This window comes from Rhinatrema bivittatum, chromosome 8 (genome assembly GCF_901001135.1).
Source record: "Rhinatrema bivittatum chromosome 8, aRhiBiv1.1, whole genome shotgun sequence".
In the NCBI taxonomy this organism is placed as follows: Eukaryota; Metazoa; Chordata; class Amphibia; order Gymnophiona; family Rhinatrematidae; genus Rhinatrema; species Rhinatrema bivittatum.
Window position 1 is genome coordinate 96,337,464 of NC_042622.1, and position 22,010 is coordinate 96,359,473.

Consider the following 22,010-nt stretch of genomic DNA (forward strand, 5'->3'; position numbering starts at 1 on the left):
AAAATGTGCGGCTTGGCTGCACATTTTACTTTCTGTATCCCGCGTGCATACCTAATAGGGCCATCAACATGCATTTGCATGTTGAGGGCGCTATTAGGTGCCGCGGGTTGGACACGCGTTTTCCTCCCCTTACTGAATAAGGGGTAAGGGAAAACGTGCGTCCAATAGCAGGCTAACAGTGCGCTCCGTCGGAGCACACTGTACTGTATCGGCCTGTTTCTTAGGGAAAGTGCCTCTCTACCCCCAGTTCTACTGTCTTCAGGTTAAAAGTCCCCTAACTCCAATGCATTTGAATGGGGAATTACAGGGTTTCCCTCATTCTCTCACCAACTCACCCCTCTTTCAAAGGCTGGGGTGTTTGGTGCCCCTCCCCTCTCTGTAAAGATCCTGAAATACAAAATGCTTCACACTCTAAACTCTACAGACATTTCCTCTATCCCTGAACCCTACGATGAGACCATTTTCGAGATGCCAGTAACTCGGATGTGTTAAAAGAGAACCAAGCAAGTTGCTGGGTAGAGATGTAAAGCTGTTTGGACTACCAAAGTCCCATCATTAAGCAGCCTGCAGAAGGAAAAGCAACCTTCAGGCAACTTGAAGCTTTAAATGTTCAATCACCTTGTAAAGATATCAACTCTACCCAATTTGCTTGATTTTCTTTAAACTAACTTTATTTTTGGCAGACTGACATGGTGCTCTCGCTGCCTGAGATCTGTGGCTTAAAAGGATGAATTAGGAAAGGCATGCTCAGCAGGAACTATGACAGTTCCAGGCCCTGTGTAAGATACAGCAAAAGCAACTGTGTATTGCACATAGAACATTATTGTAGCTGCCACGCCATGCAGTTTTATTATTGCTGTTCTGGTTGTATTAGAACAGGGGTAGGGTGCTCTGGTTCTAGAGGGCCACAAACAAGTCTGGATTTCAGGATAACCACAATAAATATGCATGAGATATGTCTGTATGCATCGTTTGCATGGTATGCACATATTTCTCATGCATATTCATTGTGGATGTTCTGAAAACCAGACCTGCTGGTGGCACCACAGGGGTGTTGCTTACCCTTGAATTAGAAACATAGGAAACATAACAGCAAAAAAAAAAAAAAAAGACCATATGGCCTATCTTGTCTGCCCATCTACAATAACTGCTCAGCTCTATAATCTCTACCACTCCTTCAGAGATTCCTATGCTTGTCTCAGGCTTTCTTCAATTCAGATACTGTCCCATTCTCTATCACCTCCAATGGGAGGCCATTCCATGTATCCACTACCCTTTCTGTAAAGAAATATTTCCTTAGATTACTCCTGAGCCTACCCCTTTTTCACCCTCATCCCACGATCCCTCGTTCCAGAGACTCCTTTCTACTTTATTCAATTTTATTAAAATTATTAAATTTTTTAATGTATTGCCAAGAACATGCACTATTTTTATTAGGGATGTGCATCATTTTTTTGATGAATTAAAATATCATACGATATTTCCTAATTCGTCATGTATCGGGAGTCCCCGAAAATGATAGGAAAACCCCACGAAATTTCATGTGGTTTTCTTATCGTTTTGTGGGGGGGGGGGGGGGTGCTGAAAGGGCACACAGAAAAACAAACAAACCCCAAACCCACCCCAACCCTTCAGATCTAACTATTTACAATCCCCCACCCTCCCAATACCCCCAAAACTTGCCTAAAGTCTCTGGTGGTCCAGCAGGGGTCTCAGAAGCGATGTCCCCCTCTCGGGCCGTCAGCTGCCAGTAAACAAAATGGCGCTGGTGGCCCTTTGCCCTTACTATGTGACAGGGGCTATCGGTGCCATTGGTCGGACCCTGTCACATAGTAAGGGGCCGACCAATGGCACCGGCCGACCAATGGCACCGGCCGTCCATTACTCCTACCATGTGACAGGGGCCGACCAATGGCACCGATAGCCCCTGTCACAAGGTAAGGGCAAAGGGCCATTGACGCCATTTTGTTTACTGGCAGCCGACGGCCTGAGAGCTCCCCGGACCCCTGCTGGACCACCAGGGACTTTAGGCAAGTTTTGGGGGAGTCGGGAGGGTGGGGGATTGTAAATAATTAAATCTGAAGGATCAGGATAGTTTGTTTTTTTTCAGATCAGGACAGCAGAAAAAAAACGGTCAGAACCGCGGGAAACGATATTTCCTGCGGTTCTACGAAAACGAAACCGGAAACGATTGCCGGTACAATGCACATCTCTAATTTTTATGATTAAATTAGTAGTTATTTCAGGCAATGTTACTTAATGCTTTATGGTTTGAATTTCAAAGCAACTTGGAAAATCAGTTACGGGCTTGTGCATGTAAAAGTATGCACAAAGCACATTTCATGCATCCTTTCACCCTCACTAGCAAGAGGCAGGAGTTGGGGTGGGAGTTGGAGTGGGAAAAGAATTTGCGTGCATACTTTTGGATTTTGAAAGAGGTGCATAAAGGTTGATGCAGAAAGTTGCACCCATACAGGAGCAGGAATAACTTTCTGGGCACATGTGCACCCACCTGCTGGGACAACATCTGAATTTTCAAAAGTGTACTTATGAGCATATCCCCCAGACTTCAGCTCTATGTGGACTGCTATAAAATTGCTCCTCCCCATTTCGTATTGTTTAAATTATGTTTATGTGATAATGCCCATTCCCTTTTTGAGTGAAAAATTACTTTTGAAAAATAAACAAACAGTATTCACTTTACTGATCAAAGCTGACAGAAAGGCAGATTTTGAAGCAATCACTCACAAATGTTCTTGCTTTTTCTACATCCCTTGTCTTTTTCTGAACAGCTCAGTTTCAGTATTCATTTTTTTGACTCCTTAGCAATTATTTTTGCTTTATCCCATCTTCACGCTACCTACACGTTCTATATTTTTTCTGCGTAATCTGTGTTTGTATGGTTTGGAATATCTTTATACTTTTTTTTCCTAGTTATATATATATATATATAGTTATATATATAGAGAGAATGTTAAGAATCCTTGCTAATCTTTATTTAAATTACTTTGTTTATTAAAGGGAAAAAGAGGGCTGGTATCATCTGGGTCTGGTGATTCATTGTGCACTAAGGTGGACTTTATACCCTCAGTAGAAGCACCTGTGCACCTTATTTTGCTTCTAACTTGATTAACTACTTAATCAAGTTAGAAGCAAAATAAGGTGCACAGGTGCTTCTACTGAGACACATATACCCATCTGATCTTTTTGCTCAGATAATCTGAACTTAGCCATACTATAGAGTGCTTTTATTGCTGACATACATATTTTTTCTGCATTATCTGTGTCAATAATCCTATCTAGGTGACCTCACGCATCACCTAGATAGGATTATATACAGTGCTGGGGAGGAGCTGGCTGGCGTGGTACATGTGGGCACCAATAACATAGGGAAATGTGGGAGGGGGGTTCTGGAAGCCAAATTTAGGATTTTAGGTAGAAAGCTGAAATCCAGAACCTCCAGGGTGGCATTCTCTGAAATGCTCCCTGTTCCACGTGCAGGTCCCCACAAGCAGGCAGAGCTCCGGAGTCTCAATATGTACAGGGAAGAGGGATTTCGTTTTGTAAAGAACTGGACAACCTTTTGGGGAAGGGGGAGACCTTTCCGAAAGGATGGGCTCCATTTTAACCAAAATGGAACCAGGCTGCTGGCGCAAACTTTCAAAAAGGAGATAGAGCAGCTTTTAAACAAGAACAAGGGGGAAAGCTGACAGTCACTCAGCAGTGCATGGTTTGGAGGAATGTATCTTTGAAGAATACTAATGAAACGGGAGAGTTAGGGCATCCCAACAGAAAGGTTCCAATAAAAGCAAAAGCAGCCCATGTGCTTATAAGTAAAGAATCAGCTAAGTAAAAGAATTCCAAATTATCCATATCAACTGAAAATTAGGTTGTTAATACAAACAAAAAACACACTTTGAAATGTCTGTATGCCAATGCCAGAAGTCTAAGAACTAAGATGGGAGAGTTAGAGTGTATAGCAGCAAATGATGAGATTGACATAACTGGCATTTCAAAGACCTGGTGGAAGGAGGATAACCAATAGGGCAGTGCTATATCAGGGTACAAATTATACTGCAATGATAGGGAGGATCAACTTGGTGGGGGTGTAGCCCTTTATGTCCAGGAGGGTATAAAGTCCAACAGGTTAAAGATCATATAAGAGACTAAATGCTCAGTAGAATCTATATGGGTAGAAATCCCATGTGTGTTGGATAAGAGTATAGTGATAGGAGTATACTATCGTCCACCTGGCCAAAATGATCAGACAGATAATGAAATGCTAAGAGAGATCAGGTAAGCTAACCAATTTGGCAGTACAGTAATAATGGGAGATTTCAATTACCCCAAAATTGACTGGGTAAATGTAACATCAGAACATGCTAGAGACATAAAATTCCTGGATGGAATAAACGAGTGCTTCATGGAGCAATTGGTTTGGGACCCAATGAGAGAAGGAGCTATTTTAGATTTATTTCTTAGTGGAAAGCAGGAGGTGAGAGAGGCATGATGGTGGGGCCTCTTGGCAAAAGTGATCATAACATGATCAAATTTGAACTAATAACTGGAAGGGGGACAATATGTAAATCTATAGCTCTAACACTAAAATTTCAAAAGGGAAACTTTGATATAATGAGGAAAATAGAAAAATACTGAAAGGTACAGCTGTAAAGGATAAAAGTGTACAACAGGCATGGACATTGTTTAAAAATACAATCTTAGAAGCATAGTCCAGATGTTTTCCATGCTTTATGAAAGGTGGGAGGAAGGCAAAGTGATTACTGGCATGGTTAAAAGGTGAGGTGAAAGAGGCTATTTTAGTCAAAAAACATTCTTCAAAAATTGGAAGAAGGTTCCATCTGAAGAAAATAGGAAAAAGCATAAGCATTGTCAAGTTAAGTGTAAAACACTGATAAGGGAGGCTAAGAGAGAATTTGAAATGAATTTGGCTGTAGAGGCAAAAACTCCTAAAAACTTTAAAAAATATATCTGAAGCAAGAAACCCGTGAGGTGTCGGTTGGACTGTTAGGTGACTGAGGGATTAAAGGGGCTCAGGGAAGATAAGGCCATTACAGTAAGACTAAATGAATTCTTTGCTTCTGTGTTTACTAATGAGGATGTTGGAGAGATACCTATTCTGGAGATGAACTGAACTGAACCAAATCACTGTGAACCTGGAAGATGTAGTAGGCCAGTTTGACAAACTAAAGAGTAGCAAATCACCTGGCCCAGAAGGTAGGCACCCCAGGGTTCTGAAGAAACTAAAAAATGAAATGTCATATCTATTAGTTAAAATTTGTAACCTATCATTAAAATCATCCATTGTACATGAAGACTGGAGGGTGGCCAATGTAACCCCAATATTTAAAAGGGCTCCAGGGGCGATCCAGGAAACTATAGACCAGTTACCCTGACTTCAGTGACAGGAAAAATAGTGGAAACTTTTCTAAAGATCAAAATCACAGAGCATATAGAAAGACATGGTTTAATGGAACACAGTCAGCATGCATTTACCCAAGGCAAGTCTTGCCTCACAAATCTGCTTCATTTTTTTGAAGGGGTTAATAAACATGTGGATAAAGGTGAGCCAGTAGATGTAGTGTATTTGGATTTTCAGAAGATGTTTGACAAATTCCTTCATGAAAGGCTTCTAAGGTAACTAAAAAGTCATGAGATAGGAGGCAGTATCCTTTCGTGGATTACAAACTGGGTAAAAGACAGGAAACAGAGAGTAGGATTAAATGGTCAATTTTCTCAGTGGAAAAGGGTAAACAGTGGAGTGCTTCAGGGATTTGTACTTGGACTGGTGCTTTTCAATATATTTATAAATGTTCTGGAAAGGAATAAGATGAGTGAGGTAATCAAATTTGCAAGTGATACAAAATTATTCAGAGTAGTTAAATCATAAGCGGATTGTGATAAATTGCAGTAGGACCTTGCAAGACTGGAAGATTGGGCATCCAAATGGCAGATTAAATTTAATGTGGACAAGTGCAAGGTGATGCATATAGGAAAAAATAATCCATGCTGTAGGTACACGATGTTAGGTTCCATATTAGGAGCTACGACCCAGGAAAAAGATCTAGGCGTCAAGGTAGATAATACATTGAAATTGTTGGCTCAGTGTGCTGCAGCAGTCAAAAAAGCAAATGAATGTTAGGAAATATTAGGAAGGGAATGGTGAATAAAATGGAAAATGTCATAATGCCTCTGTATCACTCCATGGTGAGACCGCACCTTGAGAACTGTGTACAATTCTGGTCGCCATATCTCAAAAAAGATATAGTTGCGATGGAGAAGGTACAGAGTAGGTAGACCAAAATGATAAAGGGGATGGAACAGCTCTCCTATGAGGAAAGGCTAAAGAGTTAGGGCTGTTCAGCTTGGAGAAGAGACGGCTGAGGGGGAGTATGATAGAGGTCTTTAAAATCATGAGAGGTCTAGAACGAGTAAATATGACTCTGTTATTTACTCTTTTGGATAACAGAAGGACTAGGGGGCACTCCATGAAGTTAGCAAGTAGCACATTTAAAATTAATCGGAGAAAATTCTTTTTCACTCAACACGCAATTAAGCTCTGGAATTTGTTGCCAGAGGGTGTGGTTAGTGCAGTTAGTGTAGCTGGGTTTAAAAAAAAAAGTTTGGATAAGTTCTTGGAGAAGTCCGTTAACTTCTATTAATCAAGTTGACATAGGGGTAGATTTTAAAAAAGAACATGCGCGCGCTACCCAGTGCACACACATGGACGTGCAATTTTATAACATGCACGCGCCGGTACGTGCATCTTATAAAATTGCAGGCAGAGTGTGCAAGGGGGGACAGACATAGGCAAAAATCACACAGCGACGCATTGTCTGGCTTCCCCAGTTCCCCCCCAGTCTGTTCCAATTAAGGAGTGGACTGGGAGGGAACTGGGGAACTCCCTTCCCCTTCCCCTATCCTACCTGCCCCCTATCCCTACCCTAGGTACCCCTATTTTTTTTTTTTTACCTTTTGCTCCTGCAAAGGAGCTGTAGCAAGTTGCACGCGCCGGCACCCTGCCGGCGCACTATCCCCAGGCACAGCAGCAAATGGCATCTAGCCCCGCCTCACCCTCCCCAGTCCACCCCTCCCCACCCCCAGACTGCCCCTCCCCACCCCTGGACCACCCCTCTGCCGAGGCCCGGCTCTTGTGCACATAACAGGGGTTACGCGCGTGGCCGGGCTCCTTTTTTTTTTTTTTTTTTTTTTATTTATTGCATTTCTTATAATTATTACAAAGATACAATAGATACCAGGAAAACATAGTACTCAAAAGAATTTAAAGTGTCATACAATATCTACCCCGATATCATATCTTAACAAGGATAATAAAAGAAAAAATTGGAAAACGTTGACATTAAGTAACAAATGGAGCAAAATTTAGGAATCTTATAAACTAGGTAATATTCCTCCTGGTACTCCTTCATTTTCTATTTCTTATATTCCCATAATTACATCCCTCTGGGGTGTGTGTCGAGAAATGTTCTTAATTGTTCTGGAGTATTAAAAATATATGAATTTTGTTGATATTTTATAAAGCATTTGCAAGGGTAACGTAAGGAAAAAAGTGCCCCTCTATCTAGTACTTCCTTTCGGAGTGCAATGAAATGTTTTCGCCTTAATTGTGTTATTCGCGTGACATCTGGAAATATTCTTACCGGCGCTCCATAAAAATCTAGTTTTTGTTGAGTGAAATGAAGTTTTAACACTTCATCTCTCTCTGATTGAAAAAGGAACTGTACTAGCAAAGTGGATCTTGTTTCAATTTTGGATTCATATGATTTCTCTAAAAAAATCAGTCAGGTTAAAACTTTCTGCTGGCTTTAAATTACTTTCCTCCTTAGTTTGTTGTAAATAGTAGATCTTAGATAATTTAGGCAGGGAATTTTCTGAATATTTTAAAATATTCTTTAAGTAACTATTAAAGAGATCTACTGGAGTAACCAGATGGACTTTTGGAAAATTTAATATTCTTAAATTCAATTTCCTACTCAAATTCTCCATCATCTCTATTTTCCCTTCATGCTCTTGTATTGATTTTATTAAATTAACCTGTGTTTTCTGTAATCCTCCCACTTTTTCATCAATAATTTTAACATCTTTCTCTAACGTTTCTATTTTCCCTTGCACTAATACATTTTTATTCAAGACTTCCTGCACATTTAAAGTTAAATTGTTAATTGATCTCTGCATTTTCATGATCATCAGTCCCAATTCCTCTAAAGTGAGTTTCTTAGGTGTAATTTCCAATATTTCTTGACCAGTATTCCCCAAACCAACCTCCCCTGGATGTAAAGGAGTTCCGTTTCCTCCTGCTATGTCCGAGCCTTCCCCGATTACCCCGGACTTTTGTTCTTCATTGTCCATTGAGGCTCCTGTTGATTCTCCAACATCTCTAAGGGGATCGAGAGGGCCTCCTGATGTTATTTTGGCAATCTCGGTTTCCATAAAAGGAGGATCCGGTTTCTCCAGGGCACCGGGGGTAAGAGATATTTCACTGGCCAAAGCGGCTAGGTCCTGCTCCTGGATCATGCCGCTAGCGGCCCCATCCGGTGTCTTTAATGAGGGAGTTTGAAAGCACTCAGAAATGGTTGGCTGATAAGATTTCACTGGCGTAGAGGTAACAGAAAGTTCTCTTAAGTTAGCCTTTCTTTTAGAATAAGGCATGGCTATATTCTACGACTCGCTCAACCATTTAATTACTATGCCTTTGAAACAAAATAAACTTCAAGAATGCTTTCAATTTTAACCCAGGAAGAAAGTTCTTTACTTATCTTGTCGCCGCTTTCCAAGGTCACACTCTCCTCGGGGAAATTTGTCGTCCACTACCGTCCCAATCCGGACGAAGCCGGACAAAGCCGTGCGCGCCCCTTGACTGCGCGCGGCTTAACTGTCGCGCCGGCGGCGTCGCGCCGGAGTAGACAGAGTTTTCATGTCTACCCGGCTCCTCCTTCTCCGACGTCACCGACCGCCAATTCCGGAAGCAGGTAAGCAGGAAATCAACGGGCCTCTCAGGACGCCAATAGACCCCAAAGGAAAGTGTGGCGACGTCCGCCGGAGTAGACAGAGTTTTCAAGTCTACCCGACTCCTCCTTCTCCGACGTCACCGACCGCCAATTCCGGAAGCAGGTAAGCAGGAAATCAACGGGCCTCTCAGGACGCCAATAGACCCCAAAGGAAAGTGTGGCGACGTCCGCCGGAGTAGACAGAGTTTTCAAGTCTACCCGACTCCTCCTTCTCCGACGTCACCGACCGCCAATTCCGGAAGCAGGTAAGCAGGAAATCAACGGGCCTCTCAGGACGCCAATAGACCCCAAAGGAAAGTGTGGCGACGTCCGCCGGAGTAGACAGAGTTTTCAAGTCTACCCGACTCCTCCTTCTCCGACGTCACCGACCGCCAATTCCGGAAGCAGGTAAGCAGGAAATCAACGGGCCTCTCAGGACGCCAATAGACCCCAAAGGAAAGTGTGGCCGCCGGGCTCCTTTTAAAATGTGCGTGGTGCACCCAACCCCCAGCTGCATGCGTAACCCCTATGTTTTATGCGCGTGAGCCATTAAAAATTGGGCCGATAGGGAATAGCCACTGCTATTACTGGCATCAGTAGCATGGGATCTACTTAGTGTTTGGGTACTTGCCAGGTTCTTGTGGCCTGGATTGGCCACTGTTGGAAATAGGATGTTGGGCTTGATGGACCCTTGGTCTGACCCAGTATGGGAATTTCTTATGTTCTTATATGTTTCATAGTTATATAGAATTTTAAGAATCCTTGCTAGTCTTTATTTAAATTATTGTGTTTATTAAAGGGAAAAAAAGGCTGATATCTACAAGAATTGTTTATTCCCTCCTAGCCTGCCCTGCCCCACCCCACCCATCCCTAGGGTATTTTCCTCTTAAATAGTTCTTCCAAGGACTTAAGTTAAATGAATAATAGAGACCAAAGTACCAATCTCACAACTTCTATATTAGTCACTATTAGCAGAATGTTTTTTATTCAGTGTATCAATTGTAGTGCTTATGTCCCAAGGCCTTGACCAATTTGCCTTTAGCTATCTGCAATGAAAAAGTAATTGTCCAGGTTTCAAAAACCTCCCCTTCCTTGAAGCATCCAGAATATCTCCCCCCCCATCTCCCACAGAGGATCCAGAAACCCAGGAATAAATGGCTTACAGTGGGCTTTAAGAGAACAAGACTTGTGACTCTGAAACACCCAATATTCTCAAATGTGCAGCATTCTTTATATCCGCCCCCATTCCCACAGAAATGTCAGACATCCAAGATTCAGAAACCAAGGAATAAATGGATTACAGTGGGCTCTGGCAGAATAAGACCTGTGATGAAGAGACACCCATACTCCCTGCTGTTATCCTTATACAACACCTTTTCTACACTGAAAAAAAAAGAAGTTACAGCGATAGAATATGAAGTGATGTCTGAAAGGGATTTAATCATATCAATGCTCCTATTAAGCATCATCAAATTTAAAAGAAAGCTTCTACTGCTGGGAGACTGGGTCATCAGAGGAACCAATTACTGATAGGTTTTATTTATTTTTTAAGCTGACAGCAACTCTGAAAGGGTGCTGAAAGCGGAACTTTTACCTGCTGATGGTAAGTTTGGACTTGCTGGGAAGAAGCGTTTAAATCTTGAGACAAAATGTAAAAATAATATATTAAATGGTATTATGTGGCCTCCTAACTTCATGCAGTAGTGGACTCCTCATTTTGTTGAAACTAGCAACCGGCGGATTTAAAACAAATTGTAGGAAGTATTTTTTCATTCAGTGCACAATCAAGCTATGGAATCTGTTGCCAGAGGATGTGGTCAACGAAAACAACTTAGTGAGGTTCAAAAGAAGATTGGACATGTTTTTGAAGGAAAAGTCCATAAACAGTTATTAGCCAGGTAGACTTGGGAAAGCCAGTGTTTATCCCAAACTGGGAAAACTGGTAATTGCATCAGTGCGCATCTATTTATTTTTATTTATTTATTTATTTATTTATTTATTTAATAATTTTTATTTACCGACTTTTCATGCGAGCATATCAAATCGGTTTATAGTAGTTAGCAGATATTCATTTAAAAATATTTGCATTTCCAAAAGAAGAAAGGAAGTAGATACATAGTTTCATAATGTAAATAAATAAAATAGTAAAAACTAAAAATAGTAGGCTAAATAATTATAAAATTTAAACAATTAGAGAAGCAGTATAGTAAGAGTAGAGATAATAAAATAAAAAATATAAATATTACCTTAGTATAAAATCAGTAGATTGAAAACATTATGTTAACAGCTCTTGGAAGGCTTGTTTGAAAAGCCAAGTTTTAATCCCCTTTTTAAATAATTTGATGTCTGCTTCTAATCGTAATTCCTGCGGAATAGAGTTCCATAGTTGGGGTCCAGGTATAGAGATAGTTCTTTCTCTTACATTATTTAGATGTGCAATTTTAGGGGAAGGAATTGGTAACATCCCTGTAAAATCCCCCCACTTACTCGATAGATGCGGCATTTGTATGCACATGTGCATGTCCGTAAAAAACCGTGCGCACACATACAGCCTACTTTATACCATGCGTGCATATATGTGCATATGTTATGATATGGCTTCATGCTTTGGCACGAGCCGGCATATGTGCGTACATGTGCGCCTGCATGGCTGTTTAAAAGTTACCGTCATGATTTTTTAAAGAAAATATGTGGTTTTGTCCTTTCTGAGCACTTGTCAGGAGTGAAGTTGCTTTTTATAATTATGGATGGTCATTTTAACGCCAAGCAATTTCCTGATCCAAAATGAGTGGGCAATATATATATATTTTTTTATCCAGAGTACACTTGCACTGAGTAAGGACAATTATATTGAACTTGTCAACCTTGCATTTGGGTTTTACTGAATCTGATTAAAATCAGAATTGCAGTCAGAAATATGCCTTGGTCAGTGATGTCTGACAGCAGGACACTGAGCCAGACCGGAGACTAGAGGCAGGATCATGTAGAATTGTTCGAGGAGATGAGCCCATGCTCATCTCTGGCATGGGATTGCTGCGTTCAATTGGCCTCAGCCTGCAGCCGTGGGGACTGGATGGCTCAAGGTGGAATGGACACAGCGTTACAGAGCACCGGTTCAAACTCCAGCTTAGGCAATCTATGCGAAACAAACCAGTGGTTGTAGTACAGCTCCAAGAGGCAATAGCCAAAGTACGTTCATATTGCAGCTCCTATCAGATTCCTATGAACCTGCGTGATGGGAGTGTCACAAGGACACAAGGAAAGAGAGCTCCTATAGCCCTCCCTGAGGGAGGATGTCAGAGCATGAAGTTCAGCTCGTGCAAGCTGCGCAACAAAAAGGGAGATTTCTAATGATTTCTTCTGGCCATGAACATAACACTGATAAAGTGAATGCCAATGGTCTTCTTCACCTCAGGTGCTCTTATGACAATACAGGTTGATTTTAAAAGCATTGCTTACGTGCATATGTGGGCTGTCTGAAAGCAACGCAGATTTAAAAAGCTGCCAAATATGCACGTATGTAGCTGTGAGCGTGTAAGGAATAAGGGGGCAGAAAAAGGGCGGGGCCTGGGCATTCTGGGGTGGGGGCTAAGATTTACACCAGTAACTCCGAATTTTGAAACTGAAAACCGCAGCGCGTGTAGGCTAGATATCCGCATAACTTTACTGCTGCTCCTCCTCGGGAGCAAGTCTGTAGATTTTGAGTTTTAAGGCTCACAGAACAAGGTAAGGGGACTGGGTCAACTGGGTGGAAGGCAGGGGGGGGGCATATAGGATGAAGACTTAGAGAGGTCTTTCAAACCTCGCTATTAACTGGACAAACTAGGAAAACTGGGAATGTGCCTCGCGTGACCATGTTTAGAAATCTGCTGACATACGCGCGTAAAAGCTGATTTAGGTCCTATGGAAAACACACAAGCGCTAGCTGTGCTCAAGTAACTTCTTCAAATGAGGAGCACACTTGCAAGTGGTTTGTGCATTTTAAAATATACGCTTGCAAGTGCACGCACAATTTAAAATTCCAGCTTATCCTTGCTTGCGCACCGATAGGCACGTGCATGGGTGCATGCGCGCTCGCTTTAAAATCCACCTCATAGTGTTCACCAGGGAAACACTGGTTGTTAAGAGAACACTCTGCTTATAAGAACATGTTTTAAGACTTCAGCAAGTTTCTTATAACTGAAACAATTCTTATTATGTAAGCATTTTTAATTGACCTCACAGCTGCTCTGAGAAGAGAATTTACATCAGTGTCTTTGCTATTTCCTGCAGGGCGACAATAGTTTATACAGTACTTATGCCTTTCTGCATTTCTGAGAGTAGATACTAGAGAGACTGTATGATAAATACAATGACAGTATAATTTTCCTTGAAATCCAATGAGAATGTATTATAGTGAAACTGCAATTTTACTCAAGAACTTCTTTCCTGGATGAGGACGTTACAGTGAATTACCTCCTCACACATGCTGTCACATTACTACCAGTGCAAAGATCTAGTAGAGGTATGGAGGTCGCAAAGAAAACTGGAGTCTTTGTGATCCGTGGTACCTGTTATTGATCCTGTGTAAAAATAATCCAGAGACGATGCCGTCTATGTGGTTTTGAGAGCATGCAGGTTCCTTATTCAGATACCACGCATACTCCCAAAAGGTTATGGAGGTGGTTTTCCAGATGGCTCACGGGTATCAGAATCTGCAAAGAATCCAGTTGCCTCGTCGGCCGTGAATGGGATAGCAAATTGTCCTCCAGTTATTTGCAAGCACAAGATAGTACACCAATGCAAGCTAAGTTAAGAAAAGCTCCACACACACACACACACACTACTTTCCAGATAAAACCCCACTTGCTGCCATCCAAATGATCCCTGCACTCTTCATGTTACAACCTAAAATGTTTCACAGAACCCAAAGCATTGCCAAGTTCCTCTGCCGTATGTGCGGACATTCCGATAGCCCTACAAATCACAGCCTGGAGTCTGAAGACCTTGATCTTTCTCCCGTTTGTATTAGCTACAATACAGTTTCTCTCTCTCTCCATGTCTTCAAAGAAGCAGTACATCTGAATGCCAAAATAACCTCATGTCAAGACCTAGCCAAGACTCTGCAATGCCACTCTGATCTCTGGCAGAAAAAAGATGCACAATCATTACCTGGTGTTAGATTGCCATTGTATTTAACACAGTAGGTCACATCACTCATGAAATGGATTTAAAAGTTAAAAATAAAAAAGACTTTGGCCACACGCTATTACACTAGGGCAGCTCAGCAGGTTGCACATCAAGTCGCTGAAAAAAGAGACAGCTGCACCCAGAGAGTCTCAGCTCCTGCTCTTTGGACCAGCTTGAGCTGGGAGCCCTGCCAAGATAGTGGAAACATGTGGGAAGGGAGGAGCCTAAGGAGTCGTTCATACATCCACAGCAGTTGGGCTGAAGGGTGGTATGGCAAGAAACCCCCAGAGAGGGCAGATTCTTGGTCTCCAAAGCCGATTGGTGTGACAGCCAGAGGATTTCCTGGGAGCATGTCCTCTGTAAGGCCTTAAGTGAGAGCCTCCTCCAGAAAATCCACCAAGGTTCTCCTTAGCCCCCTTTCCCAGCCTGGAGCTATAGGGTGAAGGCCTCTATCGTAGCACTCAAAGTAAAGAAATATGAGACATGGTGCTCAGCCAGTAACTCCTGAATTGGAAGGAGGAGCTGCAAAGACCCACCTGGGACATCCTACACCGGCTTAGGTGGGAAATTAAAAAAACCAAAAAAACCTTTTAAATAAAGACCTTTAACAAAAAAAGCCATCTTCCTACCGGCTGAGACATCTGGACTTGGACATCACTAGTGTCCAGCGGCATTGCTCCAGCATCATGGGATTTTTTCTGAGAATTGACTTGACTTTCCCGATATTTCTTGCTTCTTAAAGGTATAGATAGGAAGTCCCTTCCAGTTATCTTAAGGTCTCCCATGTGGTGGCTGTCTCCATTCTGGTCCTGAAAAAAAAAATCACATGTACACAGAGTTACTACCATTTTCATCTTTTTGATAGTTTTTCAGGAACACCTTTTAAGTTTGGTAATATTTTTCCCATACAGGGAATGGAGATGTGTCTATCTATATTGTCTTACCAAGGAAATTTAGGAATGTCAGATACACAGAGGATAACTTTCAAATAGCTGCATGTGCCTCATGTATGCGTGTATATGGGCGTGTGAAAATCTACTCCTGTATTTTATAACCTGCGTGTATACGATATATACAGGTTAGAAAATATGTACAAATGTACTTTGTAACGTGTGCATATTAAAAAAAAAACACTTGCAAATGTATACTGCACTTATTTGGATAAATTCTGATTTACCTGGCTAAGTAGCGGCACTTATTCGGATACGTTCCAATTTATCCAGCTAAGATGCGGCAAAGCTGCTACTTAGCCGGATAAGTCTTAAAAGTGCTACTTATCTGGCTAATTGACTTAGGCGGATAAGTAGTGCTTTCAAGACTTAGTTGGTAAAGTCAGAACTTGTCCAGATAATTGCCGCTTTCAAGATTTAGCCAGATAAGAACATAAGAGCATAAGAAATTGCCATGCTGGGTCAGACTAGGGGTCCATCAAGCCCAGCATCCTGTTTCCAACAGAGGCCAAACAAGGCCACAAGAACCTCGCAAGTACCCAAACACTAAGAAGATCCCATGCTACTGATGTCAGTAATAGCAGAGGCCTTTCCCTAAGTAAACTTGATCAATAGCAGTTAATGGACTTTTCCTCCAAGAACTTATCGAATCCTTTTTTAAACACAGCTACACTAACTGCACTAACCACATCCTCTGGCAAGAAATTCCAGAGCAATTTATCCAGATAAGTTGTGTGCAATTGCTATATCATGTATTTTACGTCCAAGTTTAATAATATACGCTTGGAAATTTTACTTGTTCAAAGTTGCACGCATTTACTGCCCTGTAAGTCATCTTTTCTGAGTGTAAATCGGAAGATTTCTAACATGCCCATGGCAATGAAATTACCGGAATTACCAATTAGTCTACCAGTTCGCTCAGTCCATCTGCAGGTCATTGAGATCCCCCTGGCTCTTCAGCATTAATACCGCCATTTCACCCGGTCTCCCCCACCTAATCTGTATTTTATGGTCACTTGCTCCAGATAAAGGGCAGATATAAATATAGGTCATTAAGCTGCCAAATTCACAAGCATAAATCTCTTATACAATAGCAACTTTACCTGTGTAAATGTTGACTCCATCCCAGAATGCCTCTGGACCACCTCTTTTTTACATACAGAAATGTATTCCCACACCCTTACTTACGTGTGTATGTTTAAGTTTCATAAAACAGCACATACAGTATGCTGGTATATGCTATATTTACACACATATATGCTGATTTTTATGCACGCAACATTTTAAAATTCACCTTTAAGTGCACTAAGATTGAGCAGGTAAAAGGATTAACCTTTCTACTCCTACAAATGCAACAAGCTCTACACTGTTCATTTGTGGGGAGGTTTAATGTTTTATCAGGGAGATGTCAGTTTCAGTTGCATGAATCTTCTTAACAGCATGCTGAAACACTGGTTCAATATTGGTTCAGGGGAAAGGGTGTCCCATAACTCCTTACTGGTTCATTAGTTCAATACTGGTTGTAGGAGAAGAGTAAATTGTAAATCCAGTCTAGGGCATGATATTAGTACTTCTGGTTCAGAGGGAAAGATGCCCCAGAACCCCAAGCTGGGGCACTGGTTTAGAGCGGGCTTAGAGGGAAGTGTCTCCCCAGCACTATACTGAAGCCAGGTCAGATCTGAACTTCAGTGCTGTGACAGAAAGCATAAACATTGTCCAGTACAAACCATTATGTAGCAGCAGTAGCACTTGCAGTGAGAAGAAGCATGCCAGTAACCTGTCAAAGGGGTTCGTGGTGATCAGTCATGGCCCCCCCCCCCTAACCCCCATCCCAGGCCTGCTTCTCATAGCAGTGCACCCTGGAGCCTTTGCTCTAGCTGGGGCTAACTAGAAAACAGTTTGAGGACTGTATCGCCTGGAAATTCCTCTGGGTCAGAGCTGAGTGTACAGTCACATGACAATATTTCCATGGAGCAGACTAATGATGCTGGTTCTGCTTATTGACCCCCCTTGGTCACCAGCTGCTTTGCATCTCCCAGGACACGTCATCAAGGTGATACCTTCCAGCCAATTTTACAAATGACAAATTGCAAACAGCTCTTCAGTTTCCAAATGTTTATTCATTTAAAACCAGGGCAGCTGGTCCAGGTGCACTGCAAACCCTCATCACTTAAACCCATTGGTTTTCATATCTGCTATTTGTTGGCTGCCCTGTTCCTGAACTCAGTTATTATAGACTCCTAAGGATATCTTCTCTCTTAACCTAGCAGAGGGGGGACTGTATTTATCAGTTACCAATTGCACCCAGTTAGAATTAAATGCTGTAAAACTTGCAGATAATGATGTGAGTTCTTTCTCTACCAGTTCACCACTGCATGAGCTTGAGGAAGTCATCTGACCCTCCTCCCCACCAATGTGCTTAACCTCACTGTCTGATTCGCCAGCTGAGCCTTCAGTGCGCAAATTCACTTTCTACTTTCCCTTCTGCACTCCCAGGGGCCCAATGCAATAAGACGCTCACTGAAAATGGGCGCTCGTATCGAGTGCCTGTTTTCCTAACGTGCACGCAGCCACACTCTCTGGGTGTCCGATGCGGTATTTAAATGAGGGGCTGCGCAAAAAAAACCCAAGGGTGCGCTAGGGAAGAATTGTTTGCCCAGAGCGCTCAAATGCATGGGGCGCCCACAACTGCAACGGGCATTTTTATCCTGCTTCTTCAGGCCAATTTCTGTGTTATTTTGCTGAGGTTGCTGATAATACCCATAGCTAATGCTATGGGTGTCTACATTGTGCTGCCTTAAGAATTTTTTTTTTTTTAAATCAAGTCAATATATATTTATTTTTCAATACCACAAGCAGTTAATTTAAGTGTCACAATGATACTAAGTAGGAGGACATACAGCACCATACTTTTTTATTTTTCATGAGCCGGAGTTAAATTTGTAGTGTTAAAACGTGTACGTTGGATGCCCTGCAATGTCCTGCATCGGGGGTAATTGCTAATAGCTTCATCTACATGGAATTTACATGTGATGGGCACTATCAGCTACGCATTTGTTTGGGCACGCATTTTAGACGCGATAATCTTATTTCATCGGGCGCTAGTCTAGCGCGTTTCAAAACGCACCCCCAACCCACGCGTAGACCCGCGCATTTTATTGCGTCGCTCCCAAGCGTGGCTCCATGTGCTGGTGGAAGACATAACTGTAGCCTGGTCTCCTGCCTTTAGTGCTGGCTGCACCTCTGTCTTTCCGTGTCAGGCAGGTGCATTGTGATTCAGGAATATACATAGAGCAAAGGCTCTGTACCAATGCAGATTATTTTTCCCCAACGGATATTGTTTTTCTCAGGTCCCCCTGAAATAAACAAATTCTCGGTGCTTGCCTTTTCTGCAGGAAACTTCAGTAAGTCCAAACTGTCCATGCTGTTCTGCTGTGTCCTTTTTGGTCTGGCACCTAGAAAGAAAACGGGCAACTTATTTCATCATTCAGATCTCTCTCTATGTATATATATCCCATTCATTCGATCATCCTTCCAGCCATTATTCCAGAAGTCACATCTTAAGCAATAAACCATTAACCCAATGCTACCATCATATGTTTTCTGCCAGCCTCGCTTATGCAGCCCTGACACCATGATATCCTGAAATGTCCACAAAGTGTAAGGGACAGGCAGTTGCATTTACTAATACTCCTAACCTGGTCTGGGAGCAGCATCGAAAACCTCCATATCCTGTTCCTCCAGCTGACCTCTGACTCCCTAAAAAAGGGACCTGTGAGGTCTGAAAGCTCAAGCACATTATCAGCAGCACCACAGCCTTTACCCTAAGCACCCTCCAAGATAGACTGCATGTCCTGTCACAGGAGATTAAAAGTGCAGTGTGGATTATGGATACTGCTCTGTGTCATGTGAACTAGCCATAAATGCCATTGCCTCTAAATAAAATGCTCTTGTACTAAATATTAATCTTTGTTGACTTTTCAGTGGCCTAGCATATATGAAAAGGTTCTTTCATTCCAAGTGGTTGTCAGTTCATGCAACTAATGAGGTCATCTTCATGGCACTGATATCCACCTCGCTTGGTAGCCAACAGATATCACTTTCTCTCTTTGAGCAAAAGACACCCTCATTTTAGCTCTGGCAAATTGGTAATACACTGCCATTGCCCTTAGTGTGTTTCTGTCTGTCTGTGAAAGAGAGAATGAGAGAGAGATACTTGTAGTGCCTCTGCTGTTGTGTGTGTGTGTGTGTGTGTGTACACTTATCTAAGCATTAAACTTGTTAAGATGTATTCACAGACCCAAGAAAAGCTTTTCTTGGCACAAACTGCCATCTGGGCTTACACGGCAAGTGCAGTCATTTTGCAATCTGCGAATAATTCAAACAGAAAACACTTAACTACCATTAAAAACTCACGCCATGTTCTAAGATGGGATCACAAGCATAAGCTAAATATCTGGCACAGACGAAGCTTTAAACTGGCAGTAAGTTAACAAGGCAGTCCAATAAGCAACACAAAGCAGCTCTTATGAAAAAAAAGTCTAACTTAGCTTTCTACCTGCTGAAGAGTCCAGGATCTGCAGGCTCTTGAATACAAAAACAAGCACCAAATCACTTAATTATACAGCAAGTGTCTTCTTATCTAAGAACCATGTCATGGTGCATACTAAAGTCAATGACCACTGAACCTGGAGCTTGGATTTTCATCCCTCACGTCATCCACCCCAAGACAAAACTAATTATTTAAAAGTGATGTTCTTTTTACAAAAACAAGTGATTCAAAATTGTTCTAATTAGGAAAACACTATTTATCCCCACTCCTCCACACCCCCTCCACAATCCAATGCATTTTCCAGCTTCAAGGTACCCACAGCTCTGTACTCACCAAGGAAACCAAGATCTTAATCCATCCAACTCTAGACTTATTCATTTATAAAGCCTAGGACATCTCCTCAGAGGTTCAGAAAAAGCATCTTCCTGAGACGGAGACTTATTGATGTGGTCCCAGAAACAGTCCAGCACTTAGCAAATAAAGCGCTGCAACTTTTTTTCCCTTTTCTGACGACTGAGCGTGTACTTCAGCGGCGGACGAGGATGAAGAGATGAAAACCTGCCTGTGTCACTCTGAAGTCCCCCCCCACACACACACCCCCTCCATCCTAGTATTTATTGACATGTTTACCAGGCCTAGTGCAGACTAACGGAAAACCTCAGGGGCATTTCTAAATGCTCTCTCTGTTTTTAAGGCTTGCTGAGGTCTTTAATCGAGCAAGTTAGGACTTTTCCTAGCGCAAAGCAGCTGAGCACAGGACAGTCTGATTTCAGAGGCAAGCTGACTGGGAACCTTTTAAGTAAATACACTTGATCCTGGACCTCATTTATATTTGAATTATTCAACAAAAAAATAATCGTATAAAATTTAAAAATCAACCTTGTGATCTGAAATTCTCTGTTAACCATTAAGAGACTCTCTGCTGATTCTGAATATTGTTTGCATTTAATGTTGAACAACTTTAGGCAGGAAAGCAGAGTTAGCCAGCGGAATCGCTATTCATAAGTGCAGCCTGAGGGGCGGGCGCCTCTTCCCCTTGCTGGTATTTGCAACCCAGAGTTGTTTTCTGAGCTCAGTTGCCAGGTTAAATTGTGCTGTGTCTAGGACAGAGAGCTACATGGAAGAATCCGTCCACATGGAAAACCTGGCTAGCTCCCAGATTTCTTGGGCCAAAAGCATGGCATTGAGATGGTGACTGCTGTCTGGCAAAGCAACTCCATGTTTGGATGTCTTCTTTAAGTTGTATTTTTTAAAAATCTGATTCAGACTAATTTGAAAAAAAAAAAAAAAAGCAAAATAAGGCCAAAGATTTTAACTGCGTTATAGCAAAGGAGACATAAATGTCCTTGCGTGGTCTTTGTTACCGGTATCTAATTTGGTTGATCTCATGTTCCTGACACAGATCAGTGGGAGACTGCTCTCCCCCCATTAACTGACAGCTTTATGTGAAAAACAGGAATCAGAGATTTCAACAGATTAGAGATATACAGGCCGATGAAATGCCATGCACTCGGGCTAGCGTGAGTCCATGACTTCTGTTTCAATAAGGGGATCAGCCTGTCCAAACCAGTGCATAGCTAACAGCGCTCATCACATGCAAATGCCATGTTGATGAGGCTATTAGCTAGTACCCACTTATGAAAAAATAACCGTGTGCCTGACATGCACATTTTAACCTTCAAAAATTAACGCCAGCCCCGGAGCTGGCGTTAAGTCTTAAGGAGCCCCAAAGGTTGAACAGAAAAGCAGAAAACACTGCTTTTCTGTGGTTCCTTCAAGTTAATATCATCGCAATATTAAGTCAGAGGAACCACACATAGCAGCAACATGGAAGAAAAATTAATTAAAAATTTTTTGACAGAAGTCAGGTTCAGAAAATGGACGCTCAATTTACGAGTGTCCATTTTGCTAAACTGTGAATCTGCCCAGGTTAGAAAAATGGACATTCATAAAATCGAGCGTCCATTTTCCTAACCGGCACACAGCCACTTCTTCTGGGATCCTGATGCCGAGGAGGCTCTAGGGACGCACAATTTCCCCTAGCGCCTCCTTTTTAACGCAGCAGCTCATTTAGCATTCTGCATCGCACGCCCGGGAGAGGCGGATGGGTGCATGTTAAGACGGTTTTCACATGCCCAGAGTGCATCGGCCTGATAATAAGCCATGGTGAGGAAGGCAGGATGTGGCCAGGCAGAATTACCACCGGAATCCATTTCTTGTCCTGATTCTAGCACTACTACCATCAGCCGTTTGCACAGTGCTACCAGTTGTACGTAGCACTGTATGAGATACACATAAGAGCTCAGTGAGCTT

The 22,010-nt window shown here is 42.2% G+C and overlaps 1 protein-coding gene across 1 annotated transcript in view; it reads right to left on the reverse strand.

Annotated features, from left to right (window-relative positions):
• Positions 1–22,010, reverse strand: part of GPSM1 (G protein signaling modulator 1) — a 244,860-nt gene that overhangs the window by 87,392 nt on the left and 135,458 nt on the right. The window contains exons 10-11 of the mRNA XM_029612010.1: positions 18,530–18,600; positions 14,825–15,004 (exon numbers count right to left, since the gene is read on the reverse strand). Of these exons, the coding sequence (XP_029467870.1) occupies positions 14,825–15,004; positions 18,530–18,600 (251 nt within the window). The remainder of the gene's footprint in view (positions 1–14,824; positions 15,005–18,529; positions 18,601–22,010) is intronic.